Below are 24,595 nucleotides of genomic sequence, written 5' to 3'. Positions count from 1 at the left end.
TCCCCCCCCCCCCCCCGCCCCACTCCCTCACAGAATAAAACCTTTTTCCACCAGTTCAGTGTAAAGGAGAACTGGCTGCAGCACAGAGGAACCATGAATGAAACAGAAGAAAGTAAGTATGATGAAAGGGTGGGGGAAAAACTGCAGAATTGTTTCGCAAGGGCTGCCCATAATGTAATAATTTTTTTTTTTGATCTGACATACAGCTTCTGAACAGGACCTTAGGGCCACAAAAGAAGAAAGATTAGACTCTGTAAGGTTACCTTCCTGCCTTCTACTTTACAGGGGTTTGACAGTGACATGATAGCTCAAGGGCTTTTTGCCCCCATTTGTCCGGTTGCTCCAGCAGCCCTGGAGCAGAGCTGTGTGCCTCCCAGGAGTGCTGGCAGCCCATCCACCGGGTGTTACTCCTGCTGTATTTCATGCTCTCGGCCTCTTGACCTAGATCTTGGTTGAGAAAGGTGAATGAATAAGCCCGTTGCATGAAATGGGCCAGGATCTGCTGACACTGGGAACCCACCTTAATTCTTTCTCTCCTCGGAAACGTCTCGGTGTGGAGTGCAAGGTGCCACTTCACTTTAATGTCAACCATTTCAAAATGCAATTTCCCTTCATTGCTACTAGTGCAATAACACAGTGAGGCTGTCACCCTCCCGTAATGCCTGTACAAGGAAGGAGGCAGAGAGGAGTATAATTCCATGTACACAAGCAGAGAACAGGCAGGGGGACCTCCTACCTGGAAGGCTTGCCCTTGGACAATATAGCTCCTTTTTCCCTCTGGGAACAAAACTCCAGAAGTTCACTTGGAGTCAGAGTATTTTTAGTGCTCGTTTGTGTCAGAATAAACACTGAGCTCCTTCAAGGCCAAGTCTTTCCACACAATACATGCTGCTGATAGATATCCTCTTTCTGTACTTGAAATACAGGTTTATTTGAGGTTTATATTATCAAGGCTGCTTCTAAAAATGTTATTTCCGGATGAGGACCCACACACACACTCATTCTTCTTAAAACGTGTGATACAGCTGGTGGGTGAGTGGGAAGGGAAGTGTACTGGCACCAGAGAGGAGACAGACTGTGTGGCTGTGGGGAACAGGAAGGGCAGGACCCGGCAAGGCCATCTCCCACTTGGTTAAACTGCTTTATCTCTCTCTTTAAGAGCATGAACTATGGAAGCTGATGGGCTTGAGGGATTGAAATGGCAGAAGTGGAGTTGGAGAGAGGGCAGATAGATGCTGGGGGTGGTCATCTAAATCACTGCAACGGAGTGCTAGCAAATGATGGTGCTTAGGGCAGATGGATTTCTACAAGCTGCACCATGCCACTGGGCTGGAGGTATTTTATCTCCTAGTGTAAGCATTACCAGAGTGACCTGCAGTCTATGGCTGCTTCCTGCCACTGGCATCCCCTCTTGCATCTCACAGAGGAGCAGCACAGACTCCTGGGAGAGATGACATGGTCCATGCCAATAGGTACAGCAGACAGGACATGGGAAAGGTGTGTGGGGAGCAGGCTTTGGGAGAATGAGTATGGTCGTTGTTCTGAGGACCTGACCTGTAGGTTGGCTTAGTTAAACAAAGGATATGTCTGTAGCCCAGTTATAAATTAACATATTGCTGTCATCTTCCCATCCCAAATGACAGAGAGGAGGAGATTTCAAACGAATTCACTCTAGGCAAGTTGCGTTGCATGCTGTGTATGGAGGCCAAATATTTCTGTCAGATTTATTTTTCTACCTAATAGTTTAGGGTGCAATTTGATGTCTCTATCTTTTCATGAGTTATATCCATTCTGAAGAGAGATTCTGTCATAGGATCTGATTTACTGTCTGTCAGCAGAGACAGGTTCAGAAAAAAGTAAAGTCAAATTACTTTTCTTCACCAAGGTTAAACGCGAAGTTCCTCCTTCCTTCTCATCTTCATTTTTTCTTTACTACAACACAAAAAAAAAAAAAAAAGGTGTTCCTGGATAGAGTTCTTAGCTGCTTCTGGCATGGTCTCAGTTAATATAAGTTCCCTGAAGTCATGGAGATTTGTAGGACAAGCAAAAAGCTATTGCTATGTACAGCTGTCAATAAAAATAATCTTAACGTACAGCATTTTTGGAGAAGAAAAGCATTGTCTATACTGATATGGTAGCAACCAGTCTACAAGAAGTACTGAAGTAGAAGAAAATGAAAACTTTAATTAACAGTGAAGTGAGTATGACACCAAAAGTTGTGGCAGTTCTTATTAGCAGATGTAACTTTTGAAATATTTATGCAAGTCTGCAGCTCTGTTTCTTCCCTTTTAAGTATGGCAGCTGTATTTCAAAGAACTGGCTACAGCAAACTCAGCAAAAGATGTAAACCTGAAAATCTGTCAAGCAGAGGGAGCGTACATCCCTTTTTGTAGCAGAAACAAAGTACTACCTGAGCTGACCACAGCATTATTGCTGGGAATCTCCCTCTTGGAGCCAAACCAACTCATGGGCTTCACTGGAAGTGATGAGCCCATGGAATTTCTCCAAACCAGTCCCTTTTATGTGTGCTGCAATTGATTCAGGGGAAGAGTTGTCAGAACTAATTGCATTGCTGTTTGGGCAGCCTCTACTGGTGCTGAATACCCTGGCAATGCAGGTAGTTTAGATGTCTAGACAGATAAGCCAGCGGAGTGGTTGAAGAGCATTGAACGTGCTGTTCTTGAGAAGCTTTCTGTTCCAGGTGGAAGTGGAGGTCCAAAATAATCTCTGCAGTGGATGTGAAATAACACTGAAAGGATGGTGATTTATATGAACCTAAAAGAAGGGAGAAGAGATGACAACAGCTGAATTTGCAGAGAAGAGAGGCAGTAGAGGTTTTCAGTGACAAATCCCCACCGTAGGAAGTCTTAAATAGGTATTACTAAAAGGCAGCCATGGGGGTCTCAGTTGCCATTTGCTTGGCCCTCTCATTTCCTGGGGAGAGGAGGTGGGAAGGGAGGAAATGGTGACGTTTATTTAGTTTTGTGTCCCTGTATGTCAGTAAGGCAGCCGCCCTTCCCGCAGCTGCAGCAGCCAAAGCATCACCAAGGTCGGTCTGTGAGATTCTCCCCTGCTCTATTCAGGTGTCTCTGCTTACTGCTGAACGTGTCTTTCTTCCTTTGTGCAGTTTTCTGCCGTGTGTATATAACAGAGCACTCCTACGTCAGTGTGAAAGCTCAAGTATCCTCTTCAGCTCAGGAGATACTGAAGATTGTAGCAGAAAAGATCCAGTACCCGGAGGAGGAGTTGGCGCTGGTGACAGTCACATTCTCTGGTGGTAAATAACTTCCCTTCATCTGATTACTTACCTTTTAGTGCATCATGTAGGGCAGGACTGACATTTTCTGGTGCAAAGATACAGCTGTTCTGTGCAGGCCCACAGCTGGATGACCATGGGAACAATGAGGAGCTGCTTCTCAGAGAGTCGTTTCCATAGCAACAACTCATTCTTGGGTACCGTCAGATAAGGCATATCCGGCCTCTCCTCACTGGGAAGGGAATGCAAAGGACTCAGTCTCCAGCAGTATTGCAAGATTTTATTTTTTCCCCCACGTATAAATTTCCTACTTTCACATTTAAATTAATTTGGAAGGCAATGAGGCATGCTTTGCTTCAAAAATGTAAAAGAGAATAACGAATACTATATGCCTGGCTGTTTCCTCATTTATGGCACGGGTAATGAATATTCTCCAGCAGGAAGGAGAGAGACATATATTTGCACAGCTGAGGTACTGAGAGCAATCTAAGCAGTGTTTTTACAAAACTGCTTACAGCAGTCTTGCTTACAACTGTCATTTTTTGCTTATTATTTTAGAGTTTCTCATTGAACAGAAAGGCTTACTGTCTTTTTTAAGGAAGACCAGACTGATCATGGGCTGATACTAGGAACCAGCCAAACCCCCAAGATTTTCTTTGGTGTCTGGCAGGCCTCAAGTTCTTTGGTCAGATTGTTTTGCTCATTGTGGTGTCTTTTGGCTCTGAGAGAATATAAAGGAAGCAGTTTAACTAGGTGCATAAAAATGTGAACCTGAATCTACAAAAAGGAGCTAAGAGGGTAGAATCTCTTGTCCAGATTCTCCCAACATTAGTTGATGTTGGGACAAAGGATGCACCCTTAGAGTTATAGCACTCATTGCTACTCCTTTGTCCGTCCAGTTAAAATATACACAGATGCTGGCTCATTCTGTTTATTTGTTTGATTCAGGAATGGAAGGTCACATTTTTCTCCCCCACACCAAGCTCAATTAAATAACCATTTTATTGCAGGGCCCCAGTGTGGGTGGCAGGGAGATGGTGCCCTGCTCTGGCTGTTGAGAGCCTGGGCACGAAGAGGCCACACCACAGCATTGCACGAAGGGGTCCTGTCCAGTTGGGTTACACCATTTGCTGGAATACTCTTTTTACCCTTGCATGTGCCCAAACTTGCCTCCAGTGCATTTTACAGCACTGCAAAATCATGGTGCTGCTGTTTTTCAGGACTTGTGCTCGCTCATGTTCAAAAGCAAGGCAAGTTTTGCTCAGGTAGTAGTAAATCTAGTGATAACTGCCTGCTTAGCTAAAGAAAACCAGCAATTAATAAACAAATACACTATTATCTTCAGACCACATTGGTTCCCAAGAAAGCCACAGAATAGAAGTGGTTGCCACTTGACTGTTCAGTGAGAAACAATAATTAAAAAGCAGGTACAGTAGGACTGTCATTTTTACATGACCACTGTAACGCCCAGGATGTTATTTAGTCACATTGCCTGAATTAATTGGAGATACCACAACTTCATTATCTTTGTTCTTATGTGTTGTCATTCCTGTGCCATGAGCAATAAGCATCAGCCTGCCATGCTTTCTTTTTTTCTTTTTTTTTTTTTTGTGGCTATTTGCATGATGCAAAACTGTCATCTGCCACCCACTTGGAGGGCAGCAGGATGAACATTGGAGAATGTGTTTTTATTGTACTCCTGAAATGAACAAGCAAGCTCTTTTCATTCAAAATTACCTTGAAAAAACATACTGGTAGTACAACATAAATGTATCTGGTGTCACTGTGAGCATGGGTAAGAGGGGAAAAGTTTGAAATTATGTTCGGCGCTCAGACTCCTCCTGGCCCTACTCCTCCCTCATGGGCAATGAAAGGTCCAAGGTAGTTGTCAACATGCTTATAGTGCTTTTGAGTCTACATTAATACAGTCACTGTAATCAAATTTCATATGCCAGGTCTCCAGAAGATTACTTGGACCCTACAGGAAGAGACAGTTTTCCCAGAGCAGTTTTTCAGCTGTGTTTTGGGTTTTGCTTTTTTTTCACCACACCTTTCTCTTGTTCATCCAAGATTGCCCAGAGCTGAAGTACTCTGAAGTGGAGGGGAAAAAAAAAAAAGTCTTTTCTCTTTGCTACCAGTTTTGTGTATCCTGCTCATTTACTCAGATAAATGAATTATTCTAGGTCTGTAAATACCTCACTATAAAGAACTCTTGAGCTCTGCTCCATGGGGCAGATTTCATGGTGTTGGGATCCTTTCTTTTCCTGTTGAATGGCCATGGCTACTGATGACCTCTCTGGAGACCCAGACATTTTGCTCTTACAAAAGTCACTACATTTACAGTAGATATATTGGGTTGAAATGAAATGCTCTATAATGCATGGGAGGTAAGCCTAGATGATTGACGGGTTTCTTTCTGTTCTGTACTATGTAAAGTCCAGGCTAAAAGCTGATGCTGGAAGTCTGTGCTCTAGTCCAGCATCAGACATCTCATCTTTATTTTGCCTGAGTAGTGTGGAGGTGATGGTCCCCATAGGGTCTGGATTTGATGCTTAGTTACGTTCTAAGAAGTCGATGTGGCTTTACAAATATATTTGTAATGTTTTTCTTATATACGGCTTTTATTCCTTTTCTGTAGCTTTTGTGTTTTGGTTTCTGTTTTCACAGAGAAACATGAACTACAACCAAATGACTTGGCTATCTCAAAATCTTTTGAGTCATCCAGTCGTATGTTTGTCTACCGAAAAGATCTGACTGATTCTTTGGTAAGGATCTGTATTTTGTACCTCCCATTTTTAATTTTTCTGACTCCAGATCAAGAACTTAATATTCCTCTCAGAGGGCTTTTTCAATACAGAATTTATCTTTTGCTTCCTTCGTAAAGCTTACTGAGCTGCTGTTTACCTGAAAATACAGCATTTTGCATTAACAGCAGTTATTTGACTGAACAGTAATGGAATTTGTTCATCAATTTCAAATAGACCAAAGCTTCTGTACAGCTTATATCTTTCAATCTACATCAACCTGGAAAAGCTGGCTTGTGCTTGTACAGGACGGGGGGTGGGGTGGTGGTGGTGTGAGGATTATCCAGGGCCTGTGTGACTCTTGCGGCCCACCCCCGCCCTGTGCCTCTGTAATACTTAATGTGGCTGGTACATAATCATACAAGGTAATAAACAAACTGTGGAATTACTGCATGTAGAAATAGGTGTTGTGTGAGTTCTACCAAAATTACAGGGTATTAGTCTGACCCCAGTGTTGTGACAGATACGTGGTCAGTCTGTGCCTGGTATATATCACTCTGATATGTCCTCTTCCCTTCCTTCTATCTCTCTCTCCATTCTGTTACTGGTGCCAGGGAGGGGAGTGGGTCGAAGGGAAGCAGGTTTCTCCCAGTCCCTCTGTCCTCAGAAACCAGGATTGCAAACTCTCTCCCCCCATGATTTCCCAAAAATCTCAGTGAGGCAGGAACAGTCAGGCACTCACAGAATTTACTTTCAATAGTTTCCTGCTAATTATGCAGATATTTTTAAGGAAAGTGCAGGGACAGTATCGCAACTGACTTATGTGTTGTCAGTGCCACTAGGATCTGTGCATTCATCCTAGGGATGAGAAATGTCTGTTTACATTTTGTTGGATCAGAGTGCCCCAAAGAGCTGACACGCCGTTATCATTGTAGTCTGTCATCCCCATTGTCTCCGGAGTTCTAGCCACCTCTAAAAATGCGAATATTAAGGGAAGGTTTCCAGTGCAGACCGCTGACAGCCATTCTAGTTTCATTAGTTACGTAATAAAAATAGCAAAACTTGCTGTAACTGTCAGAAACGTAGCACCAAAGTAATGGCTTAACAGATAAGAATAATCTTTAATCTTGGCAGATGGTTGCTGTGCCAAGTTTCAGCCTGATGAGGTAAAAAAACCCAAACAAACAAGAGAACTGTAAACGTTTGAAAATCCAAGCTAATAATGGAAATGTCAAATGACCCTTAACAGCAGCAGTACCAGTGCACTCCACAGTAATATGCTAAGTAACTTTTATGAATGAGGACCCTCGGTAGTTTACTGTTGTTTGGTGATTACATTTTGAGTAGATTAATCATAAAATGTATGGCTTTGTTATCTGTAAAGGTAGATTGGTGGGCAAGCTGTGTGTATTTATTATAAATCCAGTGTGTATGCAGAATGATTCATTTAAAATACAAAAATTTCCTGGTGTCTGAATTCAGATTTTGTTTTCTGATGGTTTCAGGGATTTTATTTTCATTATGCTGTCTGCTTGGTCAGTGTTTTGTATTCAAGGTTTAGAGAAAAGAAGAGAAGGCCTAATCCAGTAGCAAATCATTGATCCTATTGACCCATTTCCTGTTTCAGGCTATTTATTAAATAGGCTATAACTCCTTGATTTTGATTAGTGGGGGGAAAAAACCCTCAGTGAGCACTTAGAGAAGATTACTTACTCAGCTCTGTTTGGCACCTTGGTCCAGTAGCTGTTTCATTGCAGAACTTCTGGCTTTTACTGAGGATATTTTTCCCCCCCACCCCACTCTTGGCTATTGATTTAGAACCCATTTGCTGAAAATGAGGAATTGCAGCAAAGGTCTGTAAGAATTTTGGGAATCAACACCTGGGATCTTGCCTTAGAACTAACAAACTTTGACTGGGGCCTCTTCAACGCAATTCATGAGGTAAGAAGCACTGCTTCCACTTCCAGGTATATTACTGTCGTGCAGCATTGTGCCATTGTGATGTGTTTTGGAGCATCAGTATTCCTCTGTTCACCATCATGACAGCACTATTTGGCAGCTCTCAGTAGTGATGGCATTGAATCAGGTCCAAGAGATGTATTGCGATCCTTGATAATGAAAAACGTCATCAAAGGCTTGTAACTTCTCTGGGCTCAGACATCTCATATGTTCCCTGTATTCCTGGTGGGTTTGATTGAGATTTGGCTAAGGCAGTGCAAGAGCATGATTATTGTCTAAAAACTGTGTGAACATGTTATATATGCAAATTGTCCTTTGCACTTGATAACATTCCAGTAAATAGGAGATTCCACAAATAGGTGTGCTTGATATCACTTTAACCACAAAAGAAATTGCAATTTCAGCAATTTAGATGATCACGTTATTGTTCTTGTTAAGCTTCAGTGAGATAAAAAATAGTGGACAGGCTTTATATAATGGGATAATGGCCCACTTCCATGCCCATTGCGTTGTTTCCTGACTCTGTTATGTTCTGGTTTGAGCTGCTGCGTAACATACACAATTAACAGTACAAAATGTCACTTGAAAATACCATCTACTAAAAAGCATGTTGGTATTCTAAGAAAATTATTTAAATTGTTTTTTATATCCCTAATAATGTTGTCAATGTCTTCCAGCAAGAGCTGATATACTTCACGTTCAGCAGACAGGGCAGTGCTGAAAACACTGAGAATCTCAGTCTTCTGCTTCAAAGATGCAACGAGGTCCAGCTTTGGGTTGCCACCGAGATACTCCTCTGCAGCCAGCTCTGCAAACGTGTACAGCTAGTCAAAAAGTTCATCAAGATTGCTGCCCAGTAAGTTAACTGAAGTTGCAACAAAAATCCTTAAATTCACATGCTTTGTGTGGTGAGAAGTAGATGGAAAAGCAAAGAAAGAAAATTAATTTGTCACCCTGTGTTTTTAATAGTGTAGTAAGCATGCCTAGATAAAACAGTCCATAAATAACAACAGCAAACACTGACCAAGACTAGATGTGGTAGAGTATATGCTGCTGAAATCTTCCCCAGCAGCTTAGCTTCTGTATCTGCAGCATCAACTGCAAAATCCCTGATGGGGCAGAGATAGCTCTGTTCTTAGAAGAGATAACCAGAGGACTGTATTGCAAAACTGTTTGAGCAACAACGCAGTTATTCACTAAAGTCCACATGGAAACCAAAAAACTCTGTTATACTCTTGAAAGCCTAACCTCTATAGGGGAAACTGGGTGCAGTAAGCTGTTGCCTCATGTTCTGTCTGGAGGACTCTTATTTATTGGGTTCTTTGTTAATTAGATTTGATGGTCTATTCTTGCACTACTACTAAATAGTGCTGCCATTTATTCTATGCCTTGGAACATAATACAGATACATACTATACAGAGAGAGTTCTTTTCTCTGTAATCACTTGTTTTGGTAACCAAGGGAGTGGAGCAATTTAAATATGTGCAACCGTTCTCGCCTCTCTCTCCACTTCTGCAATATTTGAATATGCGTGTTCATGGAAAATGTGTAATTTGTTCCTTCATCGACTGGGTTGATGTAATTTGCAAGGCACTTACAAAGGACTGTTCTCTGCTGAAGCAATGAAATGAATTCTTCTAGACTAATCTAGTGTAACTCACAAATGTGATTTGATTTAGTTTGCAAGTTGTGTGGTATGTAGTAATACATTCATTTTCTGCCTTATCAGTGGCCAAGTTTGGTTCAAGTGCATCAAAAATGGTTGGTTGTGTGTCCCTTTCTTCCACCACAGCAGCATTAATTTGCATTCCATGAAAAGTTTCATGTCAGTCCCACATGAATAAGAATATATTTGTCACCAGACTGAAATGTTCCTCTATTGGAATTGATTCCACGTCTGTTAAGTGAGAAGTTGAAGTTGTGGAGACGAGGTACAGTTGTCTGTGTAGAGTAGACCGGCTCTCCCAGTCCATTGCAGCAGTACCCATCGTTGTAGCATGTAGCATGAAGTAAAGGATATACAAGTGAGTGAGTGTGTAGTTTTCTCCTTTTTTTTAATCAGAAAAGCAGTTTTCTAAAAGAAGACATTACCATAGCTCACCAGTTCTGGAACAGTTGATGAAAGAGGAATGATTACGGTGGAGGGGTAGTGTGCCAAACACAGGAGCCTCATCATGAGGCACAAGCCAAGCAGCCCTGATACTCTGTTTATGGCTAAGGCGGAGAGGAGCTGCGAGCAGCTCTGGCTGCTCCCTGTTCTCAGCTTCCAGATTCAGCAAGGAATCAGTGTCTCTTTCAGCTTGTCAGACTAAGATCTCACATTCTGTGTTTGTGTGCTTCACTGTTGAGAAGCACCTGAAGAAGATGGAAGGTTTTTACACAGGAGTATCAGTACATAGAGACAGAGGTTTTTGAAACACAGATAGCCGCACTTCTGTTGATGAGCTAGTCTAAAATAGAAAAGAAGTGATTTGGTAGAGAAAATGAATTAGCATGTTGTTAGAAATTAACATCTATGTTCTTGGAGAGTTACAGAAACAGGTCAACATCGGGTTAGAATAAATGGATTTCAACAGCAGCCTTCCTGTTTCCCAAGCAGTGGCTGACTGAAAGATGCACCTTCTCTCTTTGTGAGGAATGGGCCCATCCAGTAGTCTGTTGCTGTGCTGGACAGCTTCTTACTTTGGAATGAATTACCTTTGGGAGCTGCCTGACTTTAATGATAAAAGGAGTCTAAGCCGCAAAGCTAGGATTAACTTAAAGACAGCTGAGGTGAAGTGAGAAATACAGCATCTCAAGATGGTACGCAGGGATGAGGGCAAGCTTTGTAAAGCTTGTAACACCTGCTGGCGAGTTTCCAGTTTAAGGCCTTGGCACATACTTTTCCCTGATGATAAATCCCAGTGAAGGCAGTGGATGCACTCGTACTTAAAATTCTCTTAAAAGAGGATTTTCTCTCACTCACACACATGCACACATATGTTTATAGTGGTCTTGAAGAATCTGGCAAGAGAAAGTGGAATCTTTTTGTTTAAAAAGAACTTGATATTTCAGGATTTCAAATTTCCTCATGGGCTAGAAATAAGCAAGGTCTGATCATATGTAGTAAAATGTCAAAGAATAGAGGTATCAAACAAATTCCATAGGCACCTGTATTGGAACCAGTGCTAAATGCTACTAATTTATAGGGATATGTAAATTGAACATTAATCAGATTTTCAGACAATAAAAATGATGAGGCATTGCAAATGCATTGGAGGATAAAAAAAAAATTATCTGAGGAGTCTGGTGGCATGTGCAAACAACAGTAGGATAAGATTTAATTTAGATAGATGCAAAGTAATTCAGCTAGGGAATGCTAATACTGAGCTGAAAAAATAAATGTGTGATTGTAAAGAACAGTACTGTGACAGAGGTCCTTGGGTGATAATAGATGACAAATTAAAGGCAAGGACGAAGTGTGATGCTGTTCCAAATAAATGATTTGATATTTGTTTTATACTTGCATAGGATAAAGGTGTAAGAACTTAGAGCCAAAACAGTAATTATGTTTCTCCTTCCCTCCCCACTGTCTCACTACACCTCTTTGGTAAGAAGGAAATGTGAGAGAAAAGTTCAAATAAATTACAAAGGATTCAATGAAGGATACTAACAATATGAAAAAGCAGATTGCAGGCCATGACCACAAAGAGAAGTTGAAGGAACCGATGATGTACAATTTACAGAAAAGATGAAAAAGGGGATGAAAATATTTATAATGCAGCAGAACAGAGGTCAAGGAATTATTCTGTATGGAAAAGGACAGCTGAGAGTAACTTGAACATTGAAAAGGGAAAATCACTTTTGACACCAAAGGGGAAAAAAAATAACCTGCCAACAACAGTGTTGATGAGACAGTGGAACGTTTGCTAAAAAACTTCTTAGAGACCCCATCACCCAGACTGCAGGTGGTCATGAGAGGACATTTAATGAGTTCATTATGGGGAAGATGATTGGATGTTAGCATTGAGGGTTGAAATGTGACTCAGTAACCTAGGATACCTGTGCATTTATCTCTGATTCTGAGTAGAAAAAATCAGAATACAGCATTCATATTTTTATTTCACAGCTGTAAAGCCCAAAGAAATCTGAATTCATTCTTTGCTATTGTTATGGGTCTCAACACTGCATCTGTCAGCCGGCTGTCTCAGACCTGGGAGGTAAGACACATCTTTGTATCTTTTTAAACCCTGTCAAAACCATTTCTCACAAAAGTTGTACACTAGTGAATTACCTTTTCTTTCTAATTATTGGGTTTTCATGCTGAAATCAAACAGAAAATGAGTGTTGGTAGAGAAGATTCTCTGTGACCTGAAATGTTAGATAAACAGCTATTCAAATAAAACTAAATGTGTCCTTACGGAGTTTTGAAATAAGAACAAAACAAGGAGATTTTACCCTCTTTGGAAAAAAAAAATAAAATAAAAGGACAGGCAAATTTTTCTAGTATTTTAAGTAGGTGTCAGAACAGAAAGTCTTGATGGCCCCAAACAAGTAATACCTTGTTATGGAATAATTTCATTTTAAAAAATACAAAGTAGAAATAAACCCTCTTCAGTTCTCCTTTATCAGCTCTTTTGCAGCTGCTCATCTTGAACAATAAAGTTACGAAATGGGCCATAAATAAGAAGCATACTGGAGAACAGCAGTTATTTGCTAAAGTAGCTACTGGTTGCTAGACAGAGTATGGGATATTTAGAGGAGGGCCCCACTGGAATTTGTGTTTATATTGTGGATTTTTTTTTTCCAAGTAAATGATTGACTGGTAATATCTGCAAGCTTACTATATCTGCTGATGAACCAAAAATTGGGGAAGGAGTGATTTAGTGTGGTGGGGTGAAGCTTCATCCTTTCCCCTTGCCCCCAGCACTACAAGTGGGCAGTACTCAAATAATACCAATCCTTAATACCAAGTGACAGAGAACAGCTGTGATCTCCTGCCTTGGAGACACTCTTGAGCACCAACAGCTGTAACCAAGTGGGCATCAGAGACTTACAAACCTGTCTGAGGCTGTCCAGAGCAAAGTCTTCCACCCTTAGCTGAAGTCATGCGTATGGAAACATCACTGCCTATGTCAGAGGCTTCAGCATGGAGAGAGACAAGGGTAGTGACTACTTCTGCAGGGAGGAGTTTGCAGGGGCTCAGGTGGACAAGGAGGAGCTAATTTGAATAACAGTAAAGCAAAAATTTTAGAGAAGAATACATACCAGAGGACAGCCCCTTGTCTCTGCTATTTCTAAAACGCCTCTCTAGGGAACGTTTGCCCTTGCTTGCTCTTACATGTTGCCTTCATCCCGTTTCTCTGGGCTTGGGTAGGACAGTGGAAAGGACTAAGTACTCTATCAAAGGCACCTGGTGGCAGTGGTGTACATCTCTCCTGCATGGAACGGTGTGTGGTGAGAGAACGCTGGATATTGTGGACTGCTCTCAGGAAGAGCAGAGTATATTGCTTTTCAGAAGAAGGAGTGCACCTGTATATGAATTGTTGTAAAAATATGTCACATTTCTGTGTCTAAAATATGTATGAAGTCACGTGCGTATGTTTTTTTATTTGTACAACCTTACTGTACTGGAAATTTCAAAACTAGGTGGTTATTTGCATTAGTAATGTGACTTCTAGAAAGTAGAGCAATGTTTATAAATTAATTATAATTACTTACACATGTAAATGAAGCCACCTAAATTTAAGCAACCATTTAGACACTAAATTATATTGGCTCTGCACTTGAATTCTTAAACAAGTAGTATGCTTCCAAGCATACTCTTCTACTTTTTTTTTTCCTACAGTAGGCAGTGTTTTAATGAGCCTAACTTCCCCTGATTGAAGATATTAAAAATGTGCAATTGCAATTCCACATTCAGTTATTTTAGCATTTTAATCATACCGCACATCCACTTAATCTTAATTTTTCTAAATCTCTTTTCTCTTGGTAGTGTCATTGTGGCTGTCAGGGTCTAAAGGACAAATCCAAGACAGTATTTGTACTAAGATGGGATATCTTTTACTAGTCTAAGTAGTATGTTTGGAAAAACAGACAGGCTTTAAGGTCCTCATGCCATTCTTCCAAGTCTGAAATACCAGCAGCAGAATTCAAACTGAAGAAAGATTGCTTTGAGTATAATGAGGTGAATCCATTCAGACATCTTTGAGAGAAATGCAGACATTCTGTGAAAAGGAAGCAGATGCTTGTGGAGCAGAGCGGGTGTTGTCATATGGGGCAAGAAGGTGGTTTGTGCCTGGGCTTCCTTGGAAGGTGTTTTGTGTACCTCCTGGTGGGATTGGGATGAGATACCAGAGGTGGAGCAATGTTTTTTTTAAGGAAAGTGGCACCACTTTCTTTTTTTTCTCTGGCACCAGCATGTGCTAGTAGTAATAGTGGTCATTCCTGGGCATTGTGTATTGACCAGTGTGGAGTGTTATGCCTGTTTATTTCTAGAATCCATGTTTTAGGGGAAGATTGATTACAGCAAATGATTTAACCTGGATGTGAATCCAGAGTGTGAATTCTCAACCTGTGTTACTTCTTCTAATTTGATATGGATGTTAAGGTAAATGTAGCAGACACAGAAGCTGGGGAAGAAAATAAAAACAGCTGTTACTGTAAAAGAAAGATGCAGGTCCCCGAGGCGAGGCTGCAGGGTCTGGTGCCTCACTGGCATCGCACAGAACATGGTCTGTAATTAGGGCTCTTGGAGCTGAGGAGTGGAGGTAAACTGCCTGAGAAAGTAGCCTGTTGGTGCTTACAGCAGGCACGTCACACATGGCAGTCTCATGGAAAAATAATGCCTCAGCATTTTCTGCACGTTTTGGGTTTTTTTAAATCAACTTTACTTTTTTCTCTGTTTTTCCGCTTCAGAAAATTCCTGGGAAGTTCAAGAAACTTTTTACTGAACTCGAAAGTTTGACGGTAAGTACAGTGTCAACAGCAGAATGTCATTGCTTGTCTTTACCTGCCTTCCTTCCTCCTGATTTATCTGGAGGCTGCCTGTCATTGTCTGGAGCTGGAACTTGTCATGTCAGATCCCTGATTTGCCGAAGGCAGATCCCCAGAGCTCAGAGGTGGTCTCCAGACAGGAAAAGAGAAAAGGCTGTTTTCCTGACAGCTGGAGGAAGGGCAGAGAGAGGCGAATGTAGTGGTGGTTCCCCAGCATCAATTTGGAAGCTGTTCTTTTGCCATGGTGGTGAATCAGCCTTTATCCAAAGCAGTGTGCTGTGATCAAGAGAAAAGAAGGAAAGCTGAAGTTTAAAAAAAAAAAAAAAAGATTCAAAATCCTAGGCTAAGGGTCTCTGTCACCATTATCAAAGCTGGATAAACGAGTGTTTCCTCTGGCTGTCATGAAAGTGGGTGCGTGGTGAGATCACTGCCTGGTGCAGGGAACATGAGATCCAGCCTTTAATGGCTGTCACGCTTCTGTACTTAGAGTCCTTTATAAAATAATGTGTTCGCAGGATTGTGTGTGAGCTGGTGTACAGAAACGTTCATTTATATGGGAAAAGGGGATGGCTTTTTGAATTACTTACACAACATCACAGAAACATTCTTATTCTTTGAAATTTCCAATATGCTCCATTGATCTGAGAGTAGTTATTGTTGGATATTTTTATTGTTGTTCATTTGGGTTTTTTTAAGAAGAAATTAATCAGCAATAGATTCTGGGATACATTTTGTGCTAGATAGTAAGCTGAATAGATTTTGCTAATAGGAATTTGTGGGGAAATTACAGAGCACTCCAAGTGAATCTATTATGCAGCTTACTCCCATTTTAGCCCTGCTTCATCTACAGGAACGTAATTGCTTTTGTTCCTTTCACTGTTTACGTTTCCTGTTCAGTTTAGTAAGTCACCTAGCTTAGAAAACCTTTATCTACCTCGTTTCCCGAAGAAACCTTTTGTATCTAAATCATGTTCAGATCATAAGCCTGTAATGGATTTAAGATTGCTCTTTTTATAGCCTATTGATTTTTCTCTCTATTACCCAAATGATTTTGCAGGACCCTTCTCTGAATCACAAAGCTTACAGGGATGCATTCAAGAAAATGAAATCTCCAAAAATCCCCTTCATGCCCTTACTTCTGAAAGGTAATGTTAAAGCTTGGCTGCTCTTCTTCGTTGTGGTTAATTAAAAAAATGTAAGGTGATGTTTCCTTCAGGTGGCCTCCTGTGCCAGATGTAGTGGTACCTACAAGATAGCACTTCCTCTGGATAATAAGCAGTTTTTAAGACAGGGGGAAGATGGCAATTTTCACACAGGTTTTTAAACTTATGTGCCTTCCTGTCAGGTGTGGGTAGAGCAGTGTGCCATTGGTTTGGCCATGTCCTCAGTGGAGAAGCAAGACCTTGCGAGCCCCTGAGCAGGGGGCTGGTCCCAGCTGCTGGTCTGAGGTGCTCGCCTGGCCTCACCGGGCTGGAACTGCCTGGTTTCACACTAAAGTCAGAACCTGCCCTGTCTGTCTGTCCTGAGAGGAGGGGATTTTCAAGTCTCTTATAGGTCTGAAAGAGATACAAGAATATCTTACTATTTAAAAAAAAGATAAAAACATATTAAATAATAAAATAAGACTACTTGCTTGACACAGTGAGCTGGGCAGCTAATTAAGTGTCAAGTATTTCAAATATTCCCTTGTCTTGGAGTCATAAATTATTAATTGCCTTGTCTTTGAACATGGCAAATTCATTTGATTATTCCTGTATTCCAAAAGCATTCTCTTTAGGCTGTTTATCCCAACCTGCTGCCACTGTGAGTTTAAAATGTTTGAACACAGTTCTCCAGATCAGTTGGTGACAGTTTGGGAGCCATCAGGCACTTCCCCTCTTTGCACACATCAAAGGAGTTTGCATTAATTCAGATGGATACAATTATCAAGGCTTCAAAATCAATGTTTTTTCAATGTTCTCAAGTGTGTGTTGCCCACAAGCAAAGGCAGCAAACATAAACATAAAAAAGTAACTTGTAGCAAGGATGTTTGTGCACCACTACAGTGTGGTGTATAAGGACACGCACGTAAGCAGCATTCATGTCTCTAAAGTGTGTTGGAGATAGCAAGGAGACTGCGAAATAATATAGCAATCTTCTTCAGTACAGTGATCCGTAAGGAGATGGTGCCAAGGTTGGTAATTGCACAGTACATAGGACTTTATTCCATGTCCAGCATGTTTGTATAAATGGTATTTACAAGACCAGTAAAATAAGCATTAATAGCATAGAAGTAATTAGTAAATTAACAAATTCCTTTATTTAAACACAAGAAGAACAAAAGCAATTTCAAGGAAAAAAATTAAAATCATTAATAACCTTTAATTATGAAAAATAACTTCAGAGTGTCCTTATAAAGTTAACTAAATTTAAATGCAGGGCTCTCTTATAGCACACAGCTTTTGAAAATCAGGCAGATATTTCAAATATGTAATAAAATACTGTGATGTACCCTTACAACATAGCTCAGATGCAATTTTCTGCTCCACTGAACTTATCTAGACTTAGTTGTTGGCTGCAAAGAAAATTTCTGTTCCTTCCACCTCAAAGACATACACATTGCCGTCATTGACTTAAAAAAATGTGTAGAAATTTCTGCTTCCAGTGTAAGTTTTTTTCATTGGAGCAACGATGGGTTTTTAACTGCATTGATATTGAGACAAGGAATGCCTGATCCTGAAGCTGTGTCCCTTCCCTGTCCCTGGGTGCCCCAAAGCAGCCCAGCAGAGGAGGGGTAGAGGGTCCTGCTCCCTCCTTTCCCTCTGATTTTTAGGAAGTTGCCCAGGTCCTGGACATATCCCCAGTGTATCCCATACTTGCCCCACTTCCTCAGGGGTGCCAGCTGGCTCCTGTGAAGCCAGGCTGGCACCCTGCCTGCCCAGTCTGGCATCCTGCCTGCCCCAGGCAGATCCCAGCCGCCTTGGGGACACAGGAGCTCCGTCACCCCTCTGCCCAGTGAGTCCTAGCCCCGGGTTTCCACCAGCACGTGAAGCTGTTAATATTTCCCTTCTAAGCAATTACAAAATGCCCCTTGGTCACAGAGCGAGTCTTTGAAACAAAAGGAAATAGATCAGATTGGCTCTCTGGGGAAGGATGAAGAGGGGTTGGGTGTGACAAAGCAGTCCCCAGGGTCAGCTGTAGGTTCCTGGTCCTAAAATCCCCCAAAATTTGGGGACCAAGGGGATATCAGAGGGAGTCCTAGAGATGAGAAATGCATGCACGGTTAGGATGCTGGGTTGGAGGCTGGCACCACTGCTGAGAGGGGAGCCGTGTCCTGTTTGCTGTGTGCCATGTGCCTGCTGGCAGTCACAGCTGTGACTTTTAAGTGATGGAGTGCCATCTCATTACAGTAGTGCCGTCTCCTCCTGGTGCTCCTGGGTACCCGCACATCCAGGAGAGAGCTGATAGGGGTGTGGCGGTGGTACTCTGGCTAGTAACCTGGAGGATGCACTATCGGAGGCAGAGCTTTGGTCCCCACAGAGAATCTATGTCCTTGGTACTTAATGACCAAGATAGGTCTTGCTTTGTGTCCTAATATGCATTAGAAAAAAGGAGAAAATGACTGTTTTAACTGTAATCTTAATTTGGCAGCATTTGTTTTGCCTGATATTCCCCTCTCTCCAGTTCGTTACACTGTGTTCAGTTCCCTTCCTGGAGCCAAATATAGACCTTCTTCCTTTTCCGCTCGCTGACCTTTTTGTTGCCTTTGCAAACTCTTCTCCAACACCACCGTGTAACAATGTTTTTTCCCTAGCCATAATGCTTATTTCAAGGCTTTGAACTTCAGTTTGGTGACTTGTGTTTAGTCTCTCCGGCTGGCCACTGTTGTAGCCTGCGTCTCTGAAGGGGACTTTGGGGTTGTTGTGTCCCACAGAGAGACCAAGGGGTGTCAGAGCCAAGTCCAGTGTCTGGTAGCTCTAGCCCCATGGAGCTCTGGGCTCCAGGACCAGCCAGCCCCAGCCTGGGCACAGCCGTGGGCAGCATTGCTGGCTTGATGCCACAGGGTCTGGGAGAACAGGCATGCCAGGCAGGGCCATCCCTCTGGATGCCCCTGCCTGCTCCCAGCCATCCTCTGTGTGATATGCACCCCAGAAGTAACACAGACCAGGTTTCATAAGAAATCTGTGCTCCCACTTGAAAATCCTCTTCTTATGATGTGTACTTAGTGTTGCTATCCGATAATTTCCCCATGTCGTTACACCAGGCTTTTGTTCCCCTGTGGTAAGGTATTGTGGGCAGTCCTTAACGGGATGATTTATCTTCTTTATTTTTTTTTAATTATTCTTTTTGTTGCTGTTTAGTAATTTTATTTCTTTATATTAAACAACAAATGAAGCCATGAAAAATAATTATTTTTCCTTTATTTCTTTTCAGATGTAACATTCATCCATGAAGGAAATAAAACTTTTCTGGATAACCTTGTTAATTTTGAAAAGCTGGTAAGTTGATTTTGTCTTTCCTGTTTTTCAGAAGTACACATTCTCTTCTTCCCTTTCCCCTCCTTATCTTGTAAGACTGAAGGTTTTTCTTCGGGCTGAATTGGGAAGAAGTAGACAGGGGTGAAAAAGAGCAAGCAGCATAAACCAGCCAACAGTTTATCTCCCCTGCCCCTGCTCCTCTTTCTTCTCTCTCCTTTCCACTCCCCGCCCCCCACCCCCCCAGTTCTCTGTCAAATGGCTAAGCCCATGATGGCCAGAATCGATGGGGCGCAGTCCACTCAGTTTTTTCTCCTTTGCACCACCCCGTGGACTGTTTCTGCTCACTGACATTTTGCTTCACCTTCCTCTGAATTACATTTCCTTTTTTTCACCGAAGAAAAGGTTTCTCTAGTTTAACACATGCCACTGGTATGCTAATTCCAGGGATCTTAAATGAAAGTAAAATTTTTGATCTAGGTTAGATTATGAAGAAAATAATGCCTGAAATATTAATTAAACTGACACTAAATACCACTATACTAACTTTTATGTAGAAGGGCGCTTACTGACTTCATATCTTTGGCCACATCTACCCCAGACATCCTGTGACATCTACTCTGGCATGATGTTACTGACAGAGATTTGGCTTCTCTCATTTGCATATTTCATTTCTTTGTCGATAACATTTTTGTAGCACTGAAAGCCACAGTTTACATATCTGAACAGTGGTGGAGTGGAGAAACTTTGACTTTATGGGTTTTTTTTTGTGGTTGACCTGGAGTATTTGATCAGGAAACCAACATGTTCTTCCCAATTGCTCTAGCTCAGCCATGGGACTGTTAGTCCAGATGGCTGTGCCTGGTAAATTGTTCCCAACTATTTTTTCCATCTGTTTACACTTGTTTGAGAATGAACGTGCAAACATGGAGTTATTCATGAACCAGATGTTGAACTTACTTTCACATCCTATCATAATGCATGTTGTCTTTCAACTTGCAAGCAGACATATAGACTTTGACTTTTGAACCTGAGCTCTGCTTTTTGTGTTTTCTATTTGATTCCTGTACCTTTTCTTGTGGCAGAGTTTACAAGAACACTGATTTGCATTTAGTGAAAGGTTTTCTTGTCCCAAGTCCATTAACTGTTTGACCTTTAGGTGTTTGCATAAAACTCATTAGCATGTTCTTCATCGTTGCCTCTTGGAAGTGCATCCAATTAACATGTAAATTAAACTAGCCCTTGATGCACAAAAATTGTTAGTAAAATCTCCCCACTGGCCCATATATTTATTTAGTGAATATGTAGGATCTGATTCTTGTTCCAGGCTTAGCCAGACCCTGTTAGTTAGTTTGTTTGTTGTTTAATCCTGTATATGTTTGGTGTGTGCTGGGCTTGGTAAGATTTCCTATCCTTGTTGTCACCATTGTGTCTCCAGAGGTAGTGGGAGCTTTGCTAATTGACTTCAGTGAGCCAGGATTTCACCTTTTCCATGCAAATGGATAATGGGCATTTTAAATGGGAAGGGAGAGTCTGAGGCAATGGTGGTGGGGTGAGGGTCGTTCAGACTGACACTTCCTCCAAATTAGTAGTCAGATCACACCTCTCCTGGAGCCCTGTGTACATATGAATGCAAGCAACAGTGCAAGCTTAGGAAGTGGGAGCTTAGGAGAGATTTAAATATGAGTGTCGGGGAAAACTCAGGCAGTACATGCAGCTTCATTTGGATGCTAAGGTATTTAGTCTATGAACATGAACTTACTAACAAGATGCATCGCATGTCATCACGTGTGTATCAGTTTATGCTTCTTTTCTAATTATAAGGACTTTGTACCAAGGAAGAACATCTTCCTTGGCGTTTTATACTCTGCTGAGCACTTTCTGGCCTCTGCTGAGATAAGTTAGGAATGATGTTGACTACTGTGTGGTTTGGAACAAGCCAGTGAAGCTCACCTGGAAATTTGCTGTTGCAGAAAAAGAATTATTCTACCATAGCAGATTACTGCTTTGGGGAAGGAACTTACTGTCATAAATGCATAGAATTGCTACTTAGGAATTTCAAAGCAAAGCCAGTTTCTCAAGTCTTCAATTGGATCAGTATTTTTAAGCATTTAATTTCTGCATTAAACAGCTGACCTGAAGGAGGACTCATCAATCTGAACCATTCTTTTTTCCAGCTTTGTCCGTTGGTTTAATAAAAGATATTATCTCTCCCTACAATTGCTGCTTCCTTTATATTCTTAGACCATCGTGACCACAACAATCCTACCGTGGCTGAAATTGATTTGACATGACACAATTACAGTGAAGACAAAGCCAATTCAAAATATAAGGAAGCGAATTTGCAAAGAGAAAAAATGAAATTATCTTTGTCTCAGGGATGTTGCCCATTTTTAGTAAAAGTTCAAGGGATTGCAATGATTTATTTAACTCCATGTTTGGTAAACCTGTAGTTTGGTAAAGTCTGGTCTAGAATAGATCAATATTTAGTACCATATCTACTTCCTCAGCTGAATCTGAAGGAATAAATGAAAATACAGTCTTACACTGTTGCATCTCAAGGTATTTCCATGGTATTTACCAATCTGCCTCACTGAAATGTTCAGTGGCTTCTTCAGGTTTGTTTTTTTTTTTCTCCAGTCAGCCATCACCCATATCCTAGCAATGACATGTCTTAGCCACACTCCAGCAAACACTAATACAGGTCAATGGCCATTACCATTTTAGGTAACACCAAGTTACCTAGTGCCTTCAGCTGTAAGGACTGTGTACACTCACCTGAAGTTTCTCAACCCCACCTCCCATCAGATAACCTGTGCAACTCCAAGCCGGAGTGTTTGCTACCCTCAATTAAAGGAGTGTGAACAATTTAAGGTAGCTGGGAGGCTCAAAGGCCACAAGAAATGAGTGTTACTCTATGCAAGCACCTGCGTAAACAGTCAGGAAGTCAGGAAACATCGTTTGCTTTGCAGATGAATTGGCTAGCTTTCTGTATTACAGTTGGATGCCAGAGAATTGCAAATGGTAGAGAAAGGCCTAATTTGGCTACTAAAGAAAGGAGATTTGCGATTCTGCTTAAAGAGGGTGTTACATAAAGAGGGTCTTTCATCACCAGGGCATCACCTGCAGAAGCCAGTCTGGAGATGGACCTCCTACGCAAAGGAAAAGCAGCAAAGAATACCACTGTGTGTGATCATGGGGTCTAACTTCTCAAAACCAGATTCAAAGGGTATCAGCCAAAAAACATCACAGCTGCAGCACTGGTGGAAGTTGTAGCTCTCCCAGTACTCACACTATGGACTATGAAATCTAGGATAGCTCATTAGAACTTCGTTATAATCAGTGCAAGGACATCAGCAAAAGAGATTACATGATTTCATGGCAAATGGAGCACGTAGGGTATCAAGCAAAATTATTTTGATTCTGATGAAAAGAACATGTAGTTTCCATCAGGTGTGCTGTTCTTCTTGTGATAAGCTTTTCTGTGGAGGAGCCTTGTAAGCCACTCCTGGTGTTGAGACATGAGCTGTTCTACGTCATTCTGGTCTTAAAGGTACTTTGCTCAAGACAGTTAATCCTTCCCATCTCTGAGTATTTAAGATGGAGATGTGACAAGAATATCATCTATTTGCATGACCTTCTGTATCATTGCTGCTAACTGCAGTTTGCTTAAATTAGTAGATTTAGTGAAGAGTTGCCAAATTCGGTATGTTTTCACCTTCATACCACAGAAGCAGTCAAATAAAGGAAAAAGTAATGCTTCAACACCTTTATGGGTGATGTCTAGTGAAAATGAGCACACACCACTGTCTTATAGTGAACAATTCTAATTTTCATAAGTTGAAGACCTGAGCCTGAATGAGAAACCAAACTTAACCTTTAATTTCCTCTGCTTAATCTAAGTGAATATCCAATATCCTTGTTAGCACCAGCTTTTCTTAAAATAGTGTAACTGCAGTATAGTCTTATTTGGTACGTGCTTGTGGGGATGTCGGGCTGCTTGTTCTGCAGCATTTAGGCTGTGAGATGTTATTTTTGTGTTAGTTATCTTAGTGCAGAAAACTGCCTTGCTGATACTGTTGCCTGATTGTGCTAAGCATTACACATATAAGTTAAGGTATAGTCTGTGCCACAGAGGGGCTTACAGTCTAATGAGATAGCAAGTGGAGACAGAAGGAGAGCTTGCAGGCTCTCGAATGCCCTGACTAATGCACTAAAAGCTAGAGGTTGGATCCTGAAGCACTGACACAGTCCACAGTCCAGGAAGGACTTCTGGGTCCAGGAAGACCCAGACTTCGCTGCTGTAGGTTTTCAGTTTAATAAAAGTCACAGGATCAAAAATAAGCAGTTGTTTGGCTCTTTTTCATTGCCACTTTCCATGGGCTCTTAGGGAGTTGTTCTCATTTAATCTGTGTGATATCAATAACAACGTTCTAGACTAACCCTGTTTCATCATATATTATCACTAAGATAAAGAGCAAAGTCTTTCTCCTGCTCTCTTCCATTTTCTACCTTACTACAGTTGCTTTTTGTTGTACAGTGTAGGGCAAGGGGATTTTTTTCAGGATTTTCTTATGACACAATCCATCTCAGGTTTTTGCACTGATGTTTTATATCTTATCTTTGCAGCACATGATTGCAGATACTGTTCGGTCATTGAGACATTGCAGAAATAACCAGTTTGGTGAGTAGCCAAAATTTGCTTCTTATTTTGCCTTTGCACAACTTTAAGGGTTTGGGTTTTTTGCTTTATTTTCACTTGCTCAGGTTTACTACAGCAGCAAAATGTGGTTGTCAATTATTTAACTAATTGGCAAGATGGGTGTCATTGTTGGAAGGTCAACATAGCAGGAACCACAGCTGGATGAAACTTTACAATATGTTTGTAGAAACAGCTTCAAATTTATGTATAAATTGTTTTGCTGAGAATATTGTCACCTCTTCAAAATACTGTGTAAGACAGGTGCCAGCTTCACTTAATAATGGAAGTTTCTGTGTACGCTGCTGTTTCTCACTTTCCCAGCTATAACCGAGTTACCTCAGCCTCCTGCTAGTCTTACGTGTTTTGGTAATGGATTCCCAGCTGCCTTGGCTTCCGGTAGCTAAAAGATGGTATTCAACATTACGGCTTTTCACTTGGCTTTTCACCGAGAGCAACTGTTTTCTTACTGCGATCCTGAGGGTTTCATGAAAATAGTTGACTGGG

General features: G+C 41.4%; 1 protein-coding gene across 1 annotated transcript in view; it reads left to right on the top strand.

Moving 5' to 3' along the window:
• Window positions 1-24,595, top strand: part of RAPGEF5 (Rap guanine nucleotide exchange factor (GEF) 5) — a 33,923-nt gene that overhangs the window by 5,781 nt on the left and 3,547 nt on the right. The window contains exons 6-15 of the mRNA XM_010157555.1: window positions 34-112; window positions 3,128-3,277; window positions 5,924-6,021; window positions 7,819-7,941; window positions 8,637-8,815; window positions 12,069-12,159; window positions 14,858-14,908; window positions 15,993-16,080; window positions 19,349-19,413; window positions 24,019-24,073. Coding sequence (XP_010155857.1) covers window positions 34-112; window positions 3,128-3,277; window positions 5,924-6,021; window positions 7,819-7,941; window positions 8,637-8,815; window positions 12,069-12,159; window positions 14,858-14,908; window positions 15,993-16,080; window positions 19,349-19,413; window positions 24,019-24,073 — 979 coding nt within the window. The remainder of the gene's footprint in view (window positions 1-33; window positions 113-3,127; window positions 3,278-5,923; window positions 6,022-7,818; window positions 7,942-8,636; window positions 8,816-12,068; window positions 12,160-14,857; window positions 14,909-15,992; window positions 16,081-19,348; window positions 19,414-24,018; window positions 24,074-24,595) is intronic.

This window comes from Eurypyga helias, unplaced genomic scaffold (genome assembly GCF_000690775.1).
Source record: "Eurypyga helias isolate BGI_N326 unplaced genomic scaffold, ASM69077v1 scaffold18078, whole genome shotgun sequence".
NCBI classification, from domain to species: domain Eukaryota; kingdom Metazoa; phylum Chordata; class Aves; order Eurypygiformes; family Eurypygidae; genus Eurypyga; species Eurypyga helias.
The sequence above is the reverse complement of the archived record's forward strand: the minus strand, read 5'-3'. Positions and strand labels throughout refer to the sequence as shown.